Raw genomic sequence first — 17,246 nt, forward strand, 5'->3', positions numbered from 1 at the left:
AAACTTTTTCAGGGCATTAGTGAGCTCTGGTAAATTGAAAAGCAAGATGGACAATTTCAGATGTGAAACCTCCCTAAAGAAAAGAAAAGTTCTTGATTTCTTAAGCAAATGTGGACACTGTCATTTCATTTTGTGTCTCCATTCTCCATGCACTGTGTTGCTTCTGTCTTTAATTAGCCTCCCAAAACTTTTTTGAAGATGCAAGATTATGATCTGGCAGAATTAAAAAAGCAGGGATATCTGCAATACAGTAAAGATTCCATTTTATCTGCAGATATTTTAATCTCTGTGAATCATTCATTGGCTTCCTCCCTGATTACCTCCTCTCCTGGTCTGTTTTTGTCCTCAGGGGTTTTCGGCAAACACTGCGAACTCAACAGCTATGGCTTTGAGGAGCTCTCCTACATGGAGTTTCCGTCTCTGGATCCCAACAACAACTACATATACATTAAGTTTGCTACCCTGAAGAGCAACGCGCTGCTCATGTACAACCACGACAACCAGACCGGAGACAAGGCGGAGTTCCTGGCCCTGGAGATCATCGAGGGACGGATGCGCTTCTCCTTCAACCTGGGGAGTGGAACTTATAAACTGATGACCATGATAAAAGTCGCAGACGGGCAGTTCCACACAGTCATCGCCAGGAGAGCTGGGATGGTAAGGACGCCTATTTATGTGGTAGAAATTAGCTCATATTCGAAGTGGTTTTTCTTATAAAACTTTTCATTGAGTGACTCTGTAATTCTTATGGGTCTAGTAGCAAAAACATTGGGGAAACTCTGAGAAATGCCACATGTTATGGACTCAGACGGTGCACTGCACATTCAATAGCATTTATGTCTTGGCCTTTTACACCAGAAAGCTGCATCCAAATTTGGCCATATTTTCTTTTTTGCACCATCAGATGATAATTAAACTCCCCCCAAACCACGGGTAGCTCAGCTTGATGGTTTTCATGGTTTGTAATTATATTTTATTGCCCGTTGTGATTTACAATACGTGGATCCAAAATGGCCCTGAAAGTTGGAATTCTGTCTCCTATGCTCTGAATGAGAGGCTTCTCCCTGCCAGCAGTGCAGTGGCAGGGAAACAGGGGAAAAAAAAAAAACCCAACCAGGCCTTGTCAGACCTTCTATAATGTAGCTCTCCTGCTGGACTTCAAATCTGTCATTTCTCACCGTGCGCTGGGAGTTTCATAGGAAGCTGGTAAAATCGTTAAATTGTCAGTTTTGAGATGGTGCAGAGTGACGGGATGGAAAAGGAATACAGCACACGTTGAGAGCCGTGATTCTGTCTGCATGTAGTGCCCTGTGAATGTTACGAGGAGGTGGTCGTGTTAGGATCTCTTAGAAGAATGGTGCCTGAAGTGCCAACTCCCTCAGGCGGCGTAAAAGCGAACCCGATCACTGTGTTCGCAGAAAGGTGCTGCGGGTCATTTTCGGTGGTCGGAGCTGAGGTCCGCTCTCGGTTCCTGAGCCTGAAATCCGGAGCCAGCATCAAAAAAAGCACAGAGAGAAACCGCAGACACGGTCATGCACTGTTCCGTCGTGAGAGGTCCAAGTAATCAGAGGGAACAGAAAGTTCACAGACTCACAACGTCACAGTCTGAATCGCTTTAATTGTCCAAAACAGTAAATGTAACACAAATTGTCAACAACGGAACCTCGTGTTTGAGACACACCAGCGCTTCTAAATGCCAATATTTGACAAGTAATGGGTTGAATATAGACTGAAGTAAAACAGTTACCACTTTGATTTGATTGCACACAAGGAAAATGTTTGAGTGGAGAGTTTTAGAAATGTTTTTTTTTTTTTTTTTTATGCTAAGCAGGATGTTGGGATGTAATCGATCCCAGCTTCAAATCAGACAAAGCATCACTGTCAAATTTCAAGGACTCAAACTGGACGTTGACCAGTGTCCCTTTGCTTTTTGAATAGTTTTTTCAATACAATGGCTATAATGAGGAAAAATTATTTTTCCCAAAAAATATATTGATATTTCCCTTTTTAAATTCGCTGTTTCATGCCCAGTAGTTTGGTTGCTAGTGAGTTTTTCCAAATGTAATTTTCCAATGTTTGGAGCATCACAAATTTAAATCCCATTCACCTCTTGTATTAGGGTGGAGGCAGAAATCTTTAAAGCTGGATAGATGAAAATAAAACTAGAACTGCATGGCCTGGTGCCTCCAGGGGTGAGCAGGAGAATAAAGAAATAATTGAGGTGAAATGACACGTTGATATCTACGAGCGTGACCGTGTGACAGCAGCTGACTGTCTGGATAAAAGATCACATCTGGGAACATCTGAGCAAGAGCTCGGCCCAGTTTGTTTTAAATCAGATTTATAAGTCAGATCAAACAGCCAAATCTTCTGTGAACGAGGTTCCCCAAATGCAGTTTGACAGACCAGGATTCGCTGCACCTGATGAGCACCAGCGGCGAATCATCGAGCTTTTGATTAGCTGGAATTATTTGTCCCTAGAAACAAGCGCAAAATAAATGCGTAACAGCGGTTACTCAGCGCCTGCACCACAACAGAGAGCAACGCTATGGTCCCTCCATTATATTAGTCACAGTTAAAACAACATCTCCAGTGGTGTTTTCTTCACTTCCTTCAGTGTTAGCCAAACAAAAAAAACACCACTCGTCCTTTTCGTGTTACATTCGGCATTAATTTCCAACAGGGGGGGGGGCTTCTTGAGAAAAATATTTTTGAATTTTTTCTCCACCACAGTGTAAGACACTTGACAGTAAGTACAGTGTGTGTAAGTCATGACTGTGCTGCCTTTGATCACAGCAAAAGACATTAATAAAATGTTCATGTGGTTCTTTATGGCGCATCAGAGGGAGTCACGAACGTCCTATTGTTCCTCGCTGTTGTCGCTATGTTGGCGTGCATATGTGTCCATGTGTCTGACTCAAGTGTGCTAAAGAGAAAGTGTGGTTGTGTGTGTGTGTGTGTGTGTGTGTGTGTGTGCGCGCTTGGTGGGGTCGTGCTCTCCCGGATGATTTGTGTCAGAGATCCGGGCCGGTGTGGTCCGTGTTTACTTAAGATCCAGGAGAGGTGGAGCGTGATTGCCCCGGTTTTTCAACACTTTCACACACTTTTCCGGACAGTTTCCTCACCAGCCCATTTCTTTTCTTCCTAGTAAGGTCGCTCCCTCTCAGGGCAAAGAGAGAGGGAGAGAGAGAGAGAGAGAGAGAGAGAATATCCCACATCTGGGCAAAAGATTTAGTGCCATTAACGGGAAATAGGAAATGTTTGCTGTAATGTATGGCTTTTTTTGTGCCATTCTCCCATCAGCCTCTGTAACGGAATGATGAAAAATAATTGGCCTGCATGCCTTGCGGTGGACAAAGCTTCACACTAACCATTGAACATGACTTAGTTACACAAATACTCGGTGAGAAATGAATGGGTGGAACCAGAACCCTGGAGTGAAGAAGGTTTATGGCCACAATCCCTGAGAAGATATTTAGTCTGACACGCTCTCAAGGGTTTTTAGTGCTAAAGATGTGCACACAATAAAAGTTGTGTTTAGACACGGAATCAAACAAGAGGCTTTTGAGGATTTTTTAAATCTAGTCACATGATGAACCTACGCTGAACTGCTTTCTCACTATCATTCATTGAGAGAATCACAGAATGGGGTTTATCACATGCATTTCCATCTTTATTAGCTCTTTAACAGGCTTTAAAGGCAAATCGTTTCTTTCACACTTTCTTTTTTTGTTTGGATTAAACAAACCAGATATCATGTGTTACTTAATGACAGACCCATGTTAGCTTCTTATCTGCATTTCCCAGTCTTCATGCTAAGCTAAGCTGGCTGGTTGCTGGCTATAGCTTCATATTTACTGCACTGATATGAGGAATAAGTCACTAAAATACCTTTTTACACTCCAGGCTTAACGAATGAGTTCCCCCACACTCAAAAAACATCTAAATAGATCCAATAATTAAAATAATGTTTAATTTTTTTGATTATTTTATAGACTAGCTCAGAGAGGCCCCGTCAAGAGAGACGAACCAAGCCCCCAAGAAGAAAAGGGGTTGATAGTCTGCACATGAGGTATTCAGGAAACATCAGTAAATTGTACCGAGCAACATATCCTGCATAGGAGACATCTAGTCTACATCTAATCTGGGTTACCAGAGTTTATATGCTGACTGGACTAGCTCAGCTATGCTGCTATCCTGTGCTTCTTTAGTTGGTGGAAAGCGTGTAGGTCCACCATAAGCGTTTTTTGGCTCCACCCACTGACACAAACCAATAAGTTGAGTATGAGAACGATGAATATTTCTAAACTAAAACTGAAGTTAGCTGATCAACAGCAGAGTTCGTACTGAACCACTACAAGCGAGAGACACGCTCTCACATGGCACCGATTATAAAGAGGGAGAAACAGAGTCACTGATATTGATTGAGTGTTTGATGGGTCACCATCTGCCACAAAACAACAGTGACCGACACGCATTGTTGGTGTTCATGCTCTGCAAGCAGCCATGTCAACCGCAGTCTACCAGAAATGTTGTCCAAAAAATGGTTATTTTTGTGACTTTACAGCTGTTATTCTTGAAGAAAAACACATGTAACATGCGTGTGTGTGTGTGTGTGTGTGTGTGTGTGTGTGTGTTCCTTTCATCATGCAGGCTGCATCCCTGACCGTGGACCTGTGTGGTGATGACCAGGACCCAGGCTACTGTGCTGTGAGCAACGTGGCAGTACACACTGACTGGTAAGACAATCACACACACACAGACACACACAGACACACACACACACACACACACACACACACACACACACTGTTCTGCCTCTGTCATCCAACTGTACATGTTAAAAATACTGTTGATAGTTTCACTTCCAACGTCTGGAAAACTAAATGAATAATGAAATTTTCCATGTCCTGCAAAATAATGGAAAATCATAGAGAACCAATGAGGTTTTTATGTACCTGGTCTGAACATACTTGACTAATTTTGTACAGCTGTTGCTCTGCACTCTGAACTGACAACAATCCCTTTGTGCAGTGAATCAGCACCATACAGTCAGCAGTGTGGAGATGTAATTTAACACAGAATCCACTATTTCTCATTAGTGGATGAAAACTTTAAAACCATTTTGGCTTGTGATAGCTTAAAACAGAGCAGCGTCTACTTCTGACCTGTCATCACTGGGTGCACGTCTACTGTGTTTGGCAGCTTAAACCAAACTGTTCAATTTAGATATTTTTTTAAAGGTGTTTGGAAGTAAAATGATGTAGCAGTTCACAAGGGAAAAAAAAGCATTTGTCTCTCCTTTCCTGGCCTGTTGATCATCTGGCAACCCTTCAGATTCCTCTCATGATCTGTTGTCTGAGTTCCCAGGTTGGGAATCAGTGTATAATGGCGCCTCCCACTTTTTCCATCTCATCCAATGAATCGCTCTCTCTGTTTCTTTAAATTTTGTAGTGTAATAAATTCGAATTTCTTTTCTACAGTGAGTGTTTTTTTAAAAATATGAAATTATATATAGAATAAAGGAAAAATGACCGAATCTGATGCAGATGTATAGAAAATTAAAGCTTCTAGTCTTGCTTTTTTTTGCTGCCTTATTGTGAAAGTATCTGGATGAAAGCAAATTGCCTAAAATGTTATATGCAATTCTCCAACATAATTTTACAATGAAAAAAAAAAAAGATGAAGTCATCTGTTGTAAATATACAATATATGACGTAAACCTTCATTAAATTACCGGATGATCACAGCCTGAACACACAGACAGCTCCGAGCCAGGCCTTGTGGGGTAAAAACTTGAGACTACGCATGAGTGTTTTTGTGTGTGTTAAACTATGTGAGTGAGAGTGAGAGTGAAAGAGAGAGATCGATTTGGCAGATGAGGAAGTGGCCAGAAAGGTCTGCAGAAGGTTTATTTTGTAAGGGTTCTCGGGACCATGTTGTTGTGAAACTCACTGACCCGCAGTGTCTTTCTGTTGTAAGTGTGTGTGAGAGTGTGTGTGTGTGAGTGTGTATGTATGAGCATACCTCTGACTACATGAATGCATTTGTGAGCTTTTGGATTTCTGTGCATTAAAGTCTTTGTGTGCTTTTTGTTCGTGTGTGTGTGTGTGTGTGCGTGTGTGTGTGTGTGTGTGTGTGTGTGTGTGTGTGTGTGTGTGTGCGCGTGTGTGTGTGCAGGATCCTGGACGTGCAGCCCAACAGGCTCTCGGTGGGAGGCGTCAGGTCAATAGAACCTGTCCTTCATCGGCGCGGTCAGGTCGCCACCCACGACTTTGTCGGCTGCATCATGGAGTTTGCCGTCAATGGCCGCCCACTGGAGCCCAGTCAGGCGCTGGCATCGCGTGGCATCCTTGACAGGTCCGCACCCCCTACCTAACCCCACCCCGTCTGCTCCCGCTTTCTCCCTCTCTTCCATCTTCTCCCTCTTCTTCTCATCTGTCCGTCTTCTCTAACCTCCTCGACTCTCGCTGTGGGACATCTGTTCACACTCTCAGACCCTCTCGAGAGTTTTTAAAAAGATGTTTTTTTTTTAATACAAATGGCAGATTTTTTGACAGGGGGAAAGCAACTGCAGAATTCCAGAGAATTTTTTTTCTTTTACTTTTCTGTCTTACTAGTGAATAGTGAGGCGAGGACAGATCTTTTAATATGCTAATTCTCTGGGGTTCATTATGGGTGTTTTGTATTGCCGCACATAGAGAGAAATCACAGCTCATCTGCTCCCCTCTTTTTCTTTTTTTTTTTTGGAGTTTCTTTCTCGGCGGACCCCCCGGCTGCTGACTGTGCGGCTGACTTGTCAAACTGACTGTCTGATTGTCACTTTGTGTATGGTTTGTGTCTGTAGATGTCCAAGACTGGAAGGAGCCTGCACCGCCAGCCCCTGCAGACACGGGGGCACCTGTTTGGACCACTGGTCTTGGCAGCAGTGCCAGTGCGTGGATGGCTTCACAGGCAAATTCTGTGAGAAATGTAAGTATATGCCTTTGAAGTGTCTTTTAATTGCTGAGCTTGCACTTACTAAGGAATATTCTATCATGATTATTTATGATCCTCCCCTCATGAGTCATCAAACTGCACCATGTAGCTTAATATAGGCCACATTGCTGCATTCTGAGCTTTATTTCAAAGTAATTGTGTATTTAAATATATAAAGACTCGACACCAGAGGACTAAAACAGACTGAAGGAACCTTTGAGGCTCATAAATCCGGCCAGAAACTTGTAGCCTTGCTTCTGTCTAAGGCGCAGGACCATGTTTAGCAAAGTTCATGTTATTAGAAACAAACAAGATCAATACTGAGAAAAAATGGGGGTTTCCACAACGAAACCACACTGGATTTTTCTCTGTTTGCCATCAGGTTTGATTTTGTGGAGATCTGCTGGTTTCCTTTGTGGCACGAAACATGATCAGAGCGCTGTTTTCCTCTAATACTAATGTAGCGCACTCTGTCAGAGTCATGTGCATCAACTCCAGGAAACAAATAGAAAAAAGAAGCATAGTTGAAAGAGTCCAGGTCCTGTATTAACAGGTAGAAGCTCAGTCATCTTTTTGGTTACAGTCATTTTGGAAAGCATCACAATAATTTGTTACTGATGTTTTAATAGTGTTGTTGTAAGAGCTTCCTAACTGTCAGTTAGCAAGCAGGGTAGTTTGGTCACTATATTATATTTTCCAAAGATATATTTCTACCAACAACTCCTGTCGCATTACTGTCGACAAACTGTGGTGCAGTTTATACTTTACATAAAAGAGGAATGGTGCAATAATAGCTAATAATCCACGATAGCTTTGTCTGTTTTGGACTCCTTTCCACTAATAACCTGATTTTTGTGATGTGAAACAAATTTGAAGATGATTGGTGAATACAATGACAAATCAGGGATTAAGGTAAAGCGTTTAAAGTTCCTAGCCCACGTTCTATATGACAGCATTGGTTTTGATTTAGTGTCTTGCTCAATGGCACGTTGTCTGTTCTGAGGATTGGCTTCCATCTTGCAGTTATAGGAAGATATTTGCAACCACTGGTGAGAATGTGAGGACCAATTTGTGGTTATGGCAGTCGGATTAGGAAAATCATTTGGACCCGTCTGTCCGCCAGCAGCGGAGTGGAAATATATTTGATATTTTAATATTTTTAAGTTGCCTGTGAAGCGTGTGTGAAGACAGACTGGACTGAGGATTTTCTCTCTGTCTTTCTCCCACAGACATGACAGCTGACACTGCTCTGTCTCTGGATGGTACCGGCCGCCTGGATTACTCCCTGAAGCCGGGCCCTAAACGTGACGTCCTGCTTGCACAGTCGCTGCAGGGCGTGTCCTCTGACCTCGCAGGTCCCAGCAGCCTGGAGGTCAAGTTCAGGACACGCAGCAAGACCGGCACCCTGCTGCATGTGCAGGAGAGCAGCAACTACACTACAGTGAAGGTGAGAGAGAAGAGAGTAGATTGCGTATCTGTATTTTAAAATGCTATCTGTGCCTACAATGCACAGAGTGTACTTTAATGGCTCACATGGTAAATTCATAATGTGCATTTCAATGTATGTTTTTAACCAAAATACTGTTCTCATGCACAGACTACTTCTGAATAACGAAGCACAGCTCTTCAGGTAGTGATTTCACAATAAAAGCCTCAGCTTAATGCCCCTGAGCTGTTGCAGGTGTACACGTGTGGCATTATCAGCACACAACAGCAACACAAAGTCAACATGGTCAATACAGATTTAAAAAAAAACACCTATTAAACATAGTTAATACATGATCTGTAATACTGTGTCACAGAGAAAGACCTTTCAGTTGAGGTTAATAAACATCTTGGCACCGATCTGAGAAAGTATTGAAATTGAACTCAAGTACAAGTCACTCATATGTAGTTTGGTGAATTAGCTCTGTGCAAATAATGTGAAGTGATTTGTGTGTTACGGTAAATTTAGAAAACTGTCACACAGTAAATGTTGCCATGTCGACATAGTGGCTCTGTCCCAAATCACAAGTTCAAAATACAACGAGTATCACATATTTGGCTTTGTTATTTAGCTGGCTAATGAAAAACACAACGCCTGCACACTGATGCCAAGCCATCGATCCAAATCAGATCTTTGTCAGGATCAGCATTTTGGCCTGATGAAGATCCAACTTGGATCAAAATGAGTTTTTTTTTATAAACTTTGTGGTTTGGAGTCAGTTCACAGGCATTCCTCCTTTTTTTTTTTTTTTTTTTTTTTTTACTGATACTGCTTTTTAAATAACCTCACACCTACGTGACATGCTTATAATTCTTTAACCAACTAGCCAGCTACTTTGCAAAGCAACCAGTGTTAGTGTTAGCATCAGCTGCTAGCCACAGTGCGGACATTTAAGGCGTGCGTGATCATGATCAGTTCCCGGTCAGTGCCAGCACATAAATCAGCCTTGGCTCATCTATTTATTGGAGATGACAGAACTCAAGTCGTACAATGTGGCTGCCAGATGATATGTTGCATCACCAAAAGCATCTGCAGTCATGAGCATGTGTTGCTCCGTTACTGAAAGGTCCCCTCGAATATTTGGACCCCAGGATCCCAACATCAGTTTGATATTGTACGTACAGAATGTAAGTCGTAATAGATGGAGTACAAACATGTCTACATATCTGTACGCCGTCTGCCTACTTTGTTTTAACCCTTACACCACAAATCATCACCCCACACACTCTGTCTGTACAAACTATAAGCAAACTACATGGGTCCTTCTCCAGCCACCTCCCTTTAGTCCCATTCCTCTTTCTTCTCCTCTCATCCTGTTCAGCACCCCCCCACCCCCAACACACACACACACACACACACACAAACACACACACACACACACAACCCCACACCCCCTCCTCCCCCTGACTGATCCTGGGCAGCTGCCCAAAGAGGCCTGAGGGCTCATTCATCCTCTTCAGTTTTCCTTTTTAGACCCTTCCCTCCACCCTCGCCACCACCAACCCCTTCCCCACTTTTTTTTTTTTTAGTATCAGACTTTCTCTCTTATGATTTTGTTTTCCGGCTCTGAGCAGCTTCTGGTGCTCATCGAATCACCATCACAGCTTCCTAAACAGTCAAGAAAAGTATTATAAGTGCTTAAAAAAAAAGGTTGATCGGCAGGGGAATACATACACTATATGTACATATGTTGAGAGGGAGAACTATATATACTGAGATATAAAAAAAACAAGATGTTTAATAGATAAACTTCTTGATTACTTTTCCAGGTTTAGAGCACTCAGTATTCTTTGGCTTGGGGGACTTTCTGCTTTTCCCATTTTAAATCAATTCTTCCGGAAGCTACTTATCATTGCTGATTTTTGGGGTCTTTGAAAAGGGAGGAGAACGGGATTACTTTTCCATGGAAGTGGGAAATGCACATATGAGATTATCATACGTAGTGTAAGCCGCAAATTTGTTGCCCATGCCAAAGTGAGCTTGATTCATTTCTTTTAAAGACACACTCTGTCCTTTCCTTTCTGGAAAAGGGTCTCCTCCAGTTGGTGTTTGAATGAGCGTGTTTTCTCTGAATTTGTTATAAGCAGGCCTCTGACCGTCATCTGTCTGAATAACTGAATAACATGAGCTACACACAGAAACACAGACACACAGACACACGCATACACACACAAGTCGTGAGAACATGATTAACTGTGGTGTGTCCCGCTGGGGGAAAAGATTTACGAGCGTCAAGCTGCATTTTTGTTTTCAATCTCTGACCTCAACAGCAGATTCGGAAAAGCAGCGTGGTGGTAGTTTTGTGGAGGCTGAGAGAAGACTTCCTCTCGACGCTTGTGATTGACGCTGACATGATAAGTCATTGCATTAATCAGAAAAAATGCCTTTTTAACCCTAGTTTATGTAGACTTCGCCACAGAAAACATTATTTATCATATGCATGAAATTAAGAATTATACCAGAATACAGATTCAGAGAGTGAGCCATTTATTTAGTATCTTATCCAGTCTGTGTAGTCAGTTCTGATCTATGATATGCTCTTGAAGGTGCGTATTATGCACCTTCCATCCATCCCTGTACTGTTTTTTTCTGTGCCCCCATGGTTTTGGCCTCCTCATGTTCAGTGTTGATGTGAAACGCTTGACAGGTAGTCACTGGCGTTGAAGTAACCAAAGACTCTACCGTGAAATCTGCGGTGTCATCCAGATTCTCCATATCCATGCTCTGACAGCCCAAAGTGTCAGAAAGACTGTCAAAGAAGAAGCTGTGACCTTTGCGGTGCAACCTTTGTGGTTCTGGGTGAAATATCTCAAAAACTGATGGATGGATTGAAATTTGGTCAATTCATTTGTCCCATACTTTTGTTTATGTACAAAACCTGCAAAAAACTAATGGCAGGTGTATTTTTTTTCATTGGTGCTAATTAGCACATGTTGGCATGCTACCAAGCTATTGTCCTATGCAGAATATGGTAAGCATTATACTTGCTAAACATGAGCATGTTAGCATTGTGAGCATATTAGCATGTGGACATTAGCATTTAGCTCAAAGCGGCGCTGTGTTTTGATACAGCTTCACAGAACTGCTAGCATGGCTGGTTTAACTTTTTTCCATCTGATTTTAATGCTTTGGTAATGTGATATAAAAAAAGCCCATCCATAAATGGGATTAAATCATTTTTCATGCATTTCGACACTGATTCAAAACTGCTTCTGTTTGTCTTTCACCCAGTAAAATATGCTTTTACCCTGGCCAACAAAATCAAAGCACCTAAAGTCGACTGGGCTGCTTTGATATTTTCTTCTTGTGTAACCAATTACCCATGAACCCATCTTTAACTCAGCCTGAGTGGAGTATGTGTGACTGATGCACCTCCATCTGTGTTCCCTCTCTCTCAGCTGAGGAACGGCAACGTCCACTACATCTCGGATGCGGGCGTCGGGGGGAAGGTGGAACGCACCGTGGGGGATGCAGTGCTGTCAGACGGTCAGTGGCACACGCTCCAGCTGGTGAAGAACGGCTCAGACACTGTGCTGCAGGTGGACGGCGGCCACCCCAGGGTCATCCAGCACGCCACGCAGGACTTTGGAGGTCTCAGTGTCTTAACCTTTTCGCTGGGAGGGATCCCACCTGGACCCGCTCAGCAGAAAACCGCAGCAGGTGAGACTGGAAAGTGTTTCTGTGCTAAAAAAAATATTTTCTGTCTTGTGATTGGAAATTTGCTGATTTGATCCCTGATTGGTGGATTAATCTGGGCAGGGGAAGTGAAAGAGCAGTTTTCCCCTTTTACCACAACTGAGGTACCTTTGAGCCCCTTAACCATCCAACTGCTCTAGACACAATGATTTGATAAGAGAGATTTTTGCACTGTCCAAAGAAGTAGAAATCTAAAATCTTAGTTAAGGTCAAACCCTTGTTGTATGTACACTATAGTTACGTGTGAGTGTGTGTGTGTGTGTGTGTGTGTGTGTGTGTGTGTGTGTGTGTGTGTGTGTGAATCTACATGCGTATTTCATGCTGTGTCAAACACACATGCTGAAGCTCTCAAAAACTGGCATTTGACCAAGAAACTCACCCACTCTTTACCCACTGTAAATTACTGATGCAGCAGCGTTTTCACATGTTATGGAAACCTCCTCCACATATTCTGAGTGTGTGTGAGTGTGTGTGTGTGTGTGTGTGTGTGTGTGTGTGTATGTGTGTGTGTGTGTGTGTGTGTGTGCACATGCACCTACAGCACATATGTGTGACACAGCACTCATGAGCTTGTGGGTCGTTATAAATCCAGTACAACCCCCCCCCCCCCCCCCCAAATGAATTAATAGTCTGCTGCTCAAACTGCTGACCATATTTGGTGGCCGTCCAACAAGACTCTATGGAACTGGCCTGAAATCTGTTTCTATTTGACACTGCAGAGATTTACCTGCTATGAATTTACAGTAGTTGAATAAATGTTTCTTTATCAGAGCATCATTTATGGGCAAAAAAAACAAATATTAATTTAATTTGACTTAGTCTTGGAGTGCCTGCCTTTGAGGACATTTAGTGTTTTTTGTCTTATTTCCATGGATCTCTCATCATAGTTTAGGCTTAAATCACTGATGAGATGTCCTGAAACACGAGTTGAGAACAGCTTGGAAAAGGTGAAAGAGAGGCTTTCCACAGGGAGGTAATACAACACAGTAAATTTAAGAATTTCAGGGGAGGGAAAAACTAACCTAATACTATGGACTAATATGGTAAAAATGAGCAATTTGGATGATTTGTTGACCTCTTTTACACAGGGACCGGGGCATATTTCAAAACAAACATATGCTGAGCACGCAGATCTGTGGCAGGCTGCCTGTTAACCAACTCGTACCTCAATGTGTGTCTGAACAGTTGTGCTCTCTTGTGTACTCACTTTTCAAGAGCTAATGAAACGACACAAATGGATTTAATCTGCACTGGGATAAATTCAATAAAAATCTATTTACATTAGCGAGGCAGTGCTGTTAGGCAATACACAATGCAAAAGATTGAATTAGGCACAGAGACATTCATCCAACCCAGATGTATGTCTTGAAGCTATAATGGCTCCGACGAAGGATTCTCTGCTTTAGAAAAAAAAAAAATCATATTTCTCCTCTCAAATTGGCCAGTGATTGATTTGGCCCATTTTTAAAATATGGATTTTTTTTTGAGGAGGTGCTTTCCACAAGGAAATTTCTCTTGTTTTTTTTGTACTAAGCTTGAACCAATTACCCGTCTAAACAAAATTCCTTTAGCTCTGATTACAGCTCCCAGTTCTTGTTATTTACAAGGAGTCGATCCAGCGTCGGTAGACATTTTGAAAACCCATCAGTCTGGTGGCAATCGGAAACGATTCCCCTCCAGGCCGCTGTCATGTCCTTGTTAGCTGCTGTTGGCTGTTTGTCCTTTTATCTGATCCAGTTTTTGCTCTTATTCATTTTCAGGTTTCGATGGCTGCTTGGCGTACGTGAAGTACAACGGGGAGAACATGCCGTTCACCGGAGAACACAGCCTCGTCACCTTAACGAAGACCAGCTCATCCGTCAAGATCGGCTGCAGAGGTCCCAACCTTTGTGAGAGCAGTCCATGCTGGGACGGTCTGATGTGCGTCAACCAGTGGTACACGTACCAGTGTGTCCCGCCCGGCGACTGCGCCTCTAATCCCTGCCAGAACCATGGCAGCTGTGTGCCGGACCCCCGCTCAGGTTTCACCTGCGTCTGCTCTGAGTTCTACACAGGAAAGACTTGTGAGACCTTGGTGGCCTGTTTGGGTGTCCAGTGTCCTCAGGGTACCGTCTGCAAAACAGCCAACAACGGTGGGTTTGTCTGCAGTCCCAGCCCCACGGCGGAGACGATGGTCCTCCCCATCTGGGCGGTGCCCGCTATAGTCGGCAGCTGTGCCACTGTCCTCGCCTTGGTGGTCCTCAGCCTGATCCTGTGCAACCACTGCAAGGACCGCAACAAGACCAAAGTGCCAAAAGAACCCAAGGAAAAGAAACCCAAGGAGAAGAAGAAGAAGAAAAAGAAGAAGGGTAGCGAGAACGTAGCATTCGATGACCCAGATAACATCCCGCCTTATGGAGATGACATGACGGTACGGAAACAACCAGAAGGGAACCCCAAACCGGACATCATTGAGAGGGAGAACCCTTACCTGATCTATGATGAGACGGACATTCCCCACAACAATGAGACTGTCCCCAGCGCTCCCTGTGCCCCCTGCACCGGTCCAGAGGCGGATATTGAACACTACGACATAGACAATGCCAGCAGTATCGCTCCTTCAGATGCAGACATCATCCAGCACTACAAGCAGTTCCGTAGCCACACGCCCAAGTTCTCCATCCAGAGACACAGCCCTCTGGGCTTCGCCAGACAGTCGCCCTTACCCCTCGGAGCAACAAGCTACACCTACCAGCCTCAGTACACCCAAGCACTGAGGTCCACCCCGCTCAGCCACTCCCACTCAGCCTGCCCCACCCCGAACCCTCTGTCCAGACACTCCCCAGCCCCGTTCACCAAGCCCTCATCCTTTTACCGAAACACTCCAACCAGAGAACTCAACCTGGCTCGCCGTGAGGGCAGCCCGCTGGACCTGCACAACGAAATGTGCCAGCCGCCGCCCATGTTCAACTACGCCACCCGGCTGGGGAGGCGCAGCAAGAGTCCTCAGACCATGGCCAGCCACGGCCACACCTCCAGGCCCAGCAGTCGGCTGAAGCAGCCGATCGAGCAGATCCCCCTGGAGACGGGGCCTCCTGTGGGGCTGTCCATTGAGGAGGTGGAGCGGCTGAACACTCCACGCCCACGCAACCCCAGCATCTGCAGCGCTGACCACGGGCGGTCCAGCTCAGAGGAGGACTGCCGCAGGCCGCTGTCAAGGGTCCGCAACCCTGCTGATGGTATCCCGGCCCCAGAGTCCTCTTCAGAAAGCGACTCACATGACTCCTTCACCTGCTCGGAGATGGAGTACGACCGGGACAAGCCGGTTTCTTACAGCTCCCGCGTTCCCAAGCTCTCGCAAGTCAACGAGTCAGACGCTGACGACGAGGAGTACGGCGGGAGGCTCAAGCAGAGGCGTTACTCGAGCCGGAGGGCAGAAGGAGGGCCTGGCGTTGCCCAGATGCCCCCTAGTGACCAGCACTACACCCTGCCCCACAAGCTGGGCCAGCAAGCCGGGGGCTTTAACTGGGACAATCTCTTGAACTGGGGCCCCGGCTTTGGACATTATGTAGACGTGTTCAAGGACTTAGCCTTACTTCCCGAGAACGCAGCGGCAAAAGACATTGAAATGAACAGTGGGGATGGTTCGGTCACCATTCTAAACGAAGGAGAAGCTGAGCAATATGTATGAGACTATTTATTATGTTGTAGAATATGGTGATGTTCTCCATTTAAAAAAAAAAAAAAAAAAGGAAGACTGTATATTTCGAGAGAGCATTGGACTCCATGTTTGTTTGTTTTTTTTACATTATTCAAAATAATAAGACGACTTTCAATGCAGTAAGGCAGAAAAATGGCACCTGTAACATGACATGATTTTTGTCATTAGCCACCTTGGAATAGTTTACCAGTCTTTTCTAGGTCCAAACTTAACTGTACAATTGTGCGTTCATCTCTCTGAGGCCTCATTACCACGTATCCATTGACGCTGAATGGCTCGAAAAATGAAAAAAAAAAAAAAAAAAAAAAAAAAAAAGGTCCTTGTCTGAAATCAATTTAGTGACTGCAAAGCTCCATTCACATTATCTTGATCAAACATTTCTGTTTTGTATTACCGATATTGCCTCTCCTTTCCAGAAACTTCTGTCACATTCACAGCTGAGAGATAAGATGGAAGATAACATTAACACTCACAGGAAGAGAATTCCAATGGGCCGCGAAGCAAAAGAAAACTCTCCCCGTCTCCGTCTTTTTAGGGGTCAATTTTTTTTTTAATTTGCTTGAAAGGAAGCATGTGTGTTTGATCTGACTGCACCTGTAGCTGACAGGATACAGCCCCCTCGGTGTGAAAGTTAAGAACACCGCTTTTCAGCTCGCACGGTATCGTAGACCCCACCAACGTTATAATCCCTTTTCACTCTGACTGTCTCTGCCCCGGTGTGTTTTCTCACAGAAGACTGGCTAAATGCTCCAAGAGTGAGGATTAATCGAGTCTCCTGCCTTACAGACATTTGAGGATTTCAGTACGGGGGAGAACTTTTTCCTCTTCTGTTTTTCTGGCCTAAGTTCAGTTGGAGGGGAGGTGTTTTTTTTTTGTTTTTTTTTTGGGATGGAGGGAGGGAGGGAGAGGGTGGGGGAGGGTTAGTGTTGTCTGTCACAAATTTGCATTTTCTGACCAGCCAAGTGTTTTTCAGGCAACGAAGATGATGATGATGATGATGATGATGATGATAATGATGATGATGATGATAATGTTGATGTTGATGATGTATGATGATGATGATGATCTTATAAACATGACCCCAACTAAAAACACTATGAACTTGTGTACATTTTTTTAATTCATGAGAAATCATGGAGTCATTTGTCATTGGTGTCCTTGTCCATTATTTTGACATGTATGGTTTCTACATTTTTGTACTGTTTATTAACTTAAATTACTTAAGCTGTGTTTTTATGGATATTTTCATATGCTGAAATGTATGTTTCTTACTTTCGGGGAAAGTAAGATTGAAGACTTATTTTTTACATTTGTTACATATGTAACATCAGTATTTTCCACTTTTGATAAAACTATAACATGCTGTATGCTTTGTACCTGTAAAAA

General features: G+C 43.7%; 1 protein-coding gene across 2 annotated transcripts in view; it reads left to right on the top strand.

The window, feature by feature from the left end:
* The window catches only part of fat4 (FAT atypical cadherin 4), a 107,211-nt gene extending 90,469 nt beyond the window's left edge, over window positions 1–16,742 (top strand). For both annotated transcript variants that reach the window (XM_056382337.1, XM_056382338.1), the window contains 7 exons: window positions 350–657; window positions 4,654–4,739; window positions 6,181–6,360; window positions 6,848–6,972; window positions 8,208–8,425; window positions 11,863–12,124; window positions 13,921–16,742. In XM_056382337.1, the coding sequence (XP_056238312.1) occupies window positions 350–657; window positions 4,654–4,739; window positions 6,181–6,360; window positions 6,848–6,972; window positions 8,208–8,425; window positions 11,863–12,124; window positions 13,921–15,830 (3,089 nt within the window). In that variant the 3' untranslated portion in view covers window positions 15,831–16,742. The remainder of the gene's footprint in view (window positions 1–349; window positions 658–4,653; window positions 4,740–6,180; window positions 6,361–6,847; window positions 6,973–8,207; window positions 8,426–11,862; window positions 12,125–13,920) is intronic.
* Window positions 16,743–17,246: the final 504 nt, after the last annotated feature.

Source organism: Seriola aureovittata, chromosome 8 (assembly GCF_021018895.1).
Source record: "Seriola aureovittata isolate HTS-2021-v1 ecotype China chromosome 8, ASM2101889v1, whole genome shotgun sequence".
NCBI classification, from domain to species: domain Eukaryota; kingdom Metazoa; phylum Chordata; class Actinopteri; order Carangiformes; family Carangidae; genus Seriola; species Seriola aureovittata.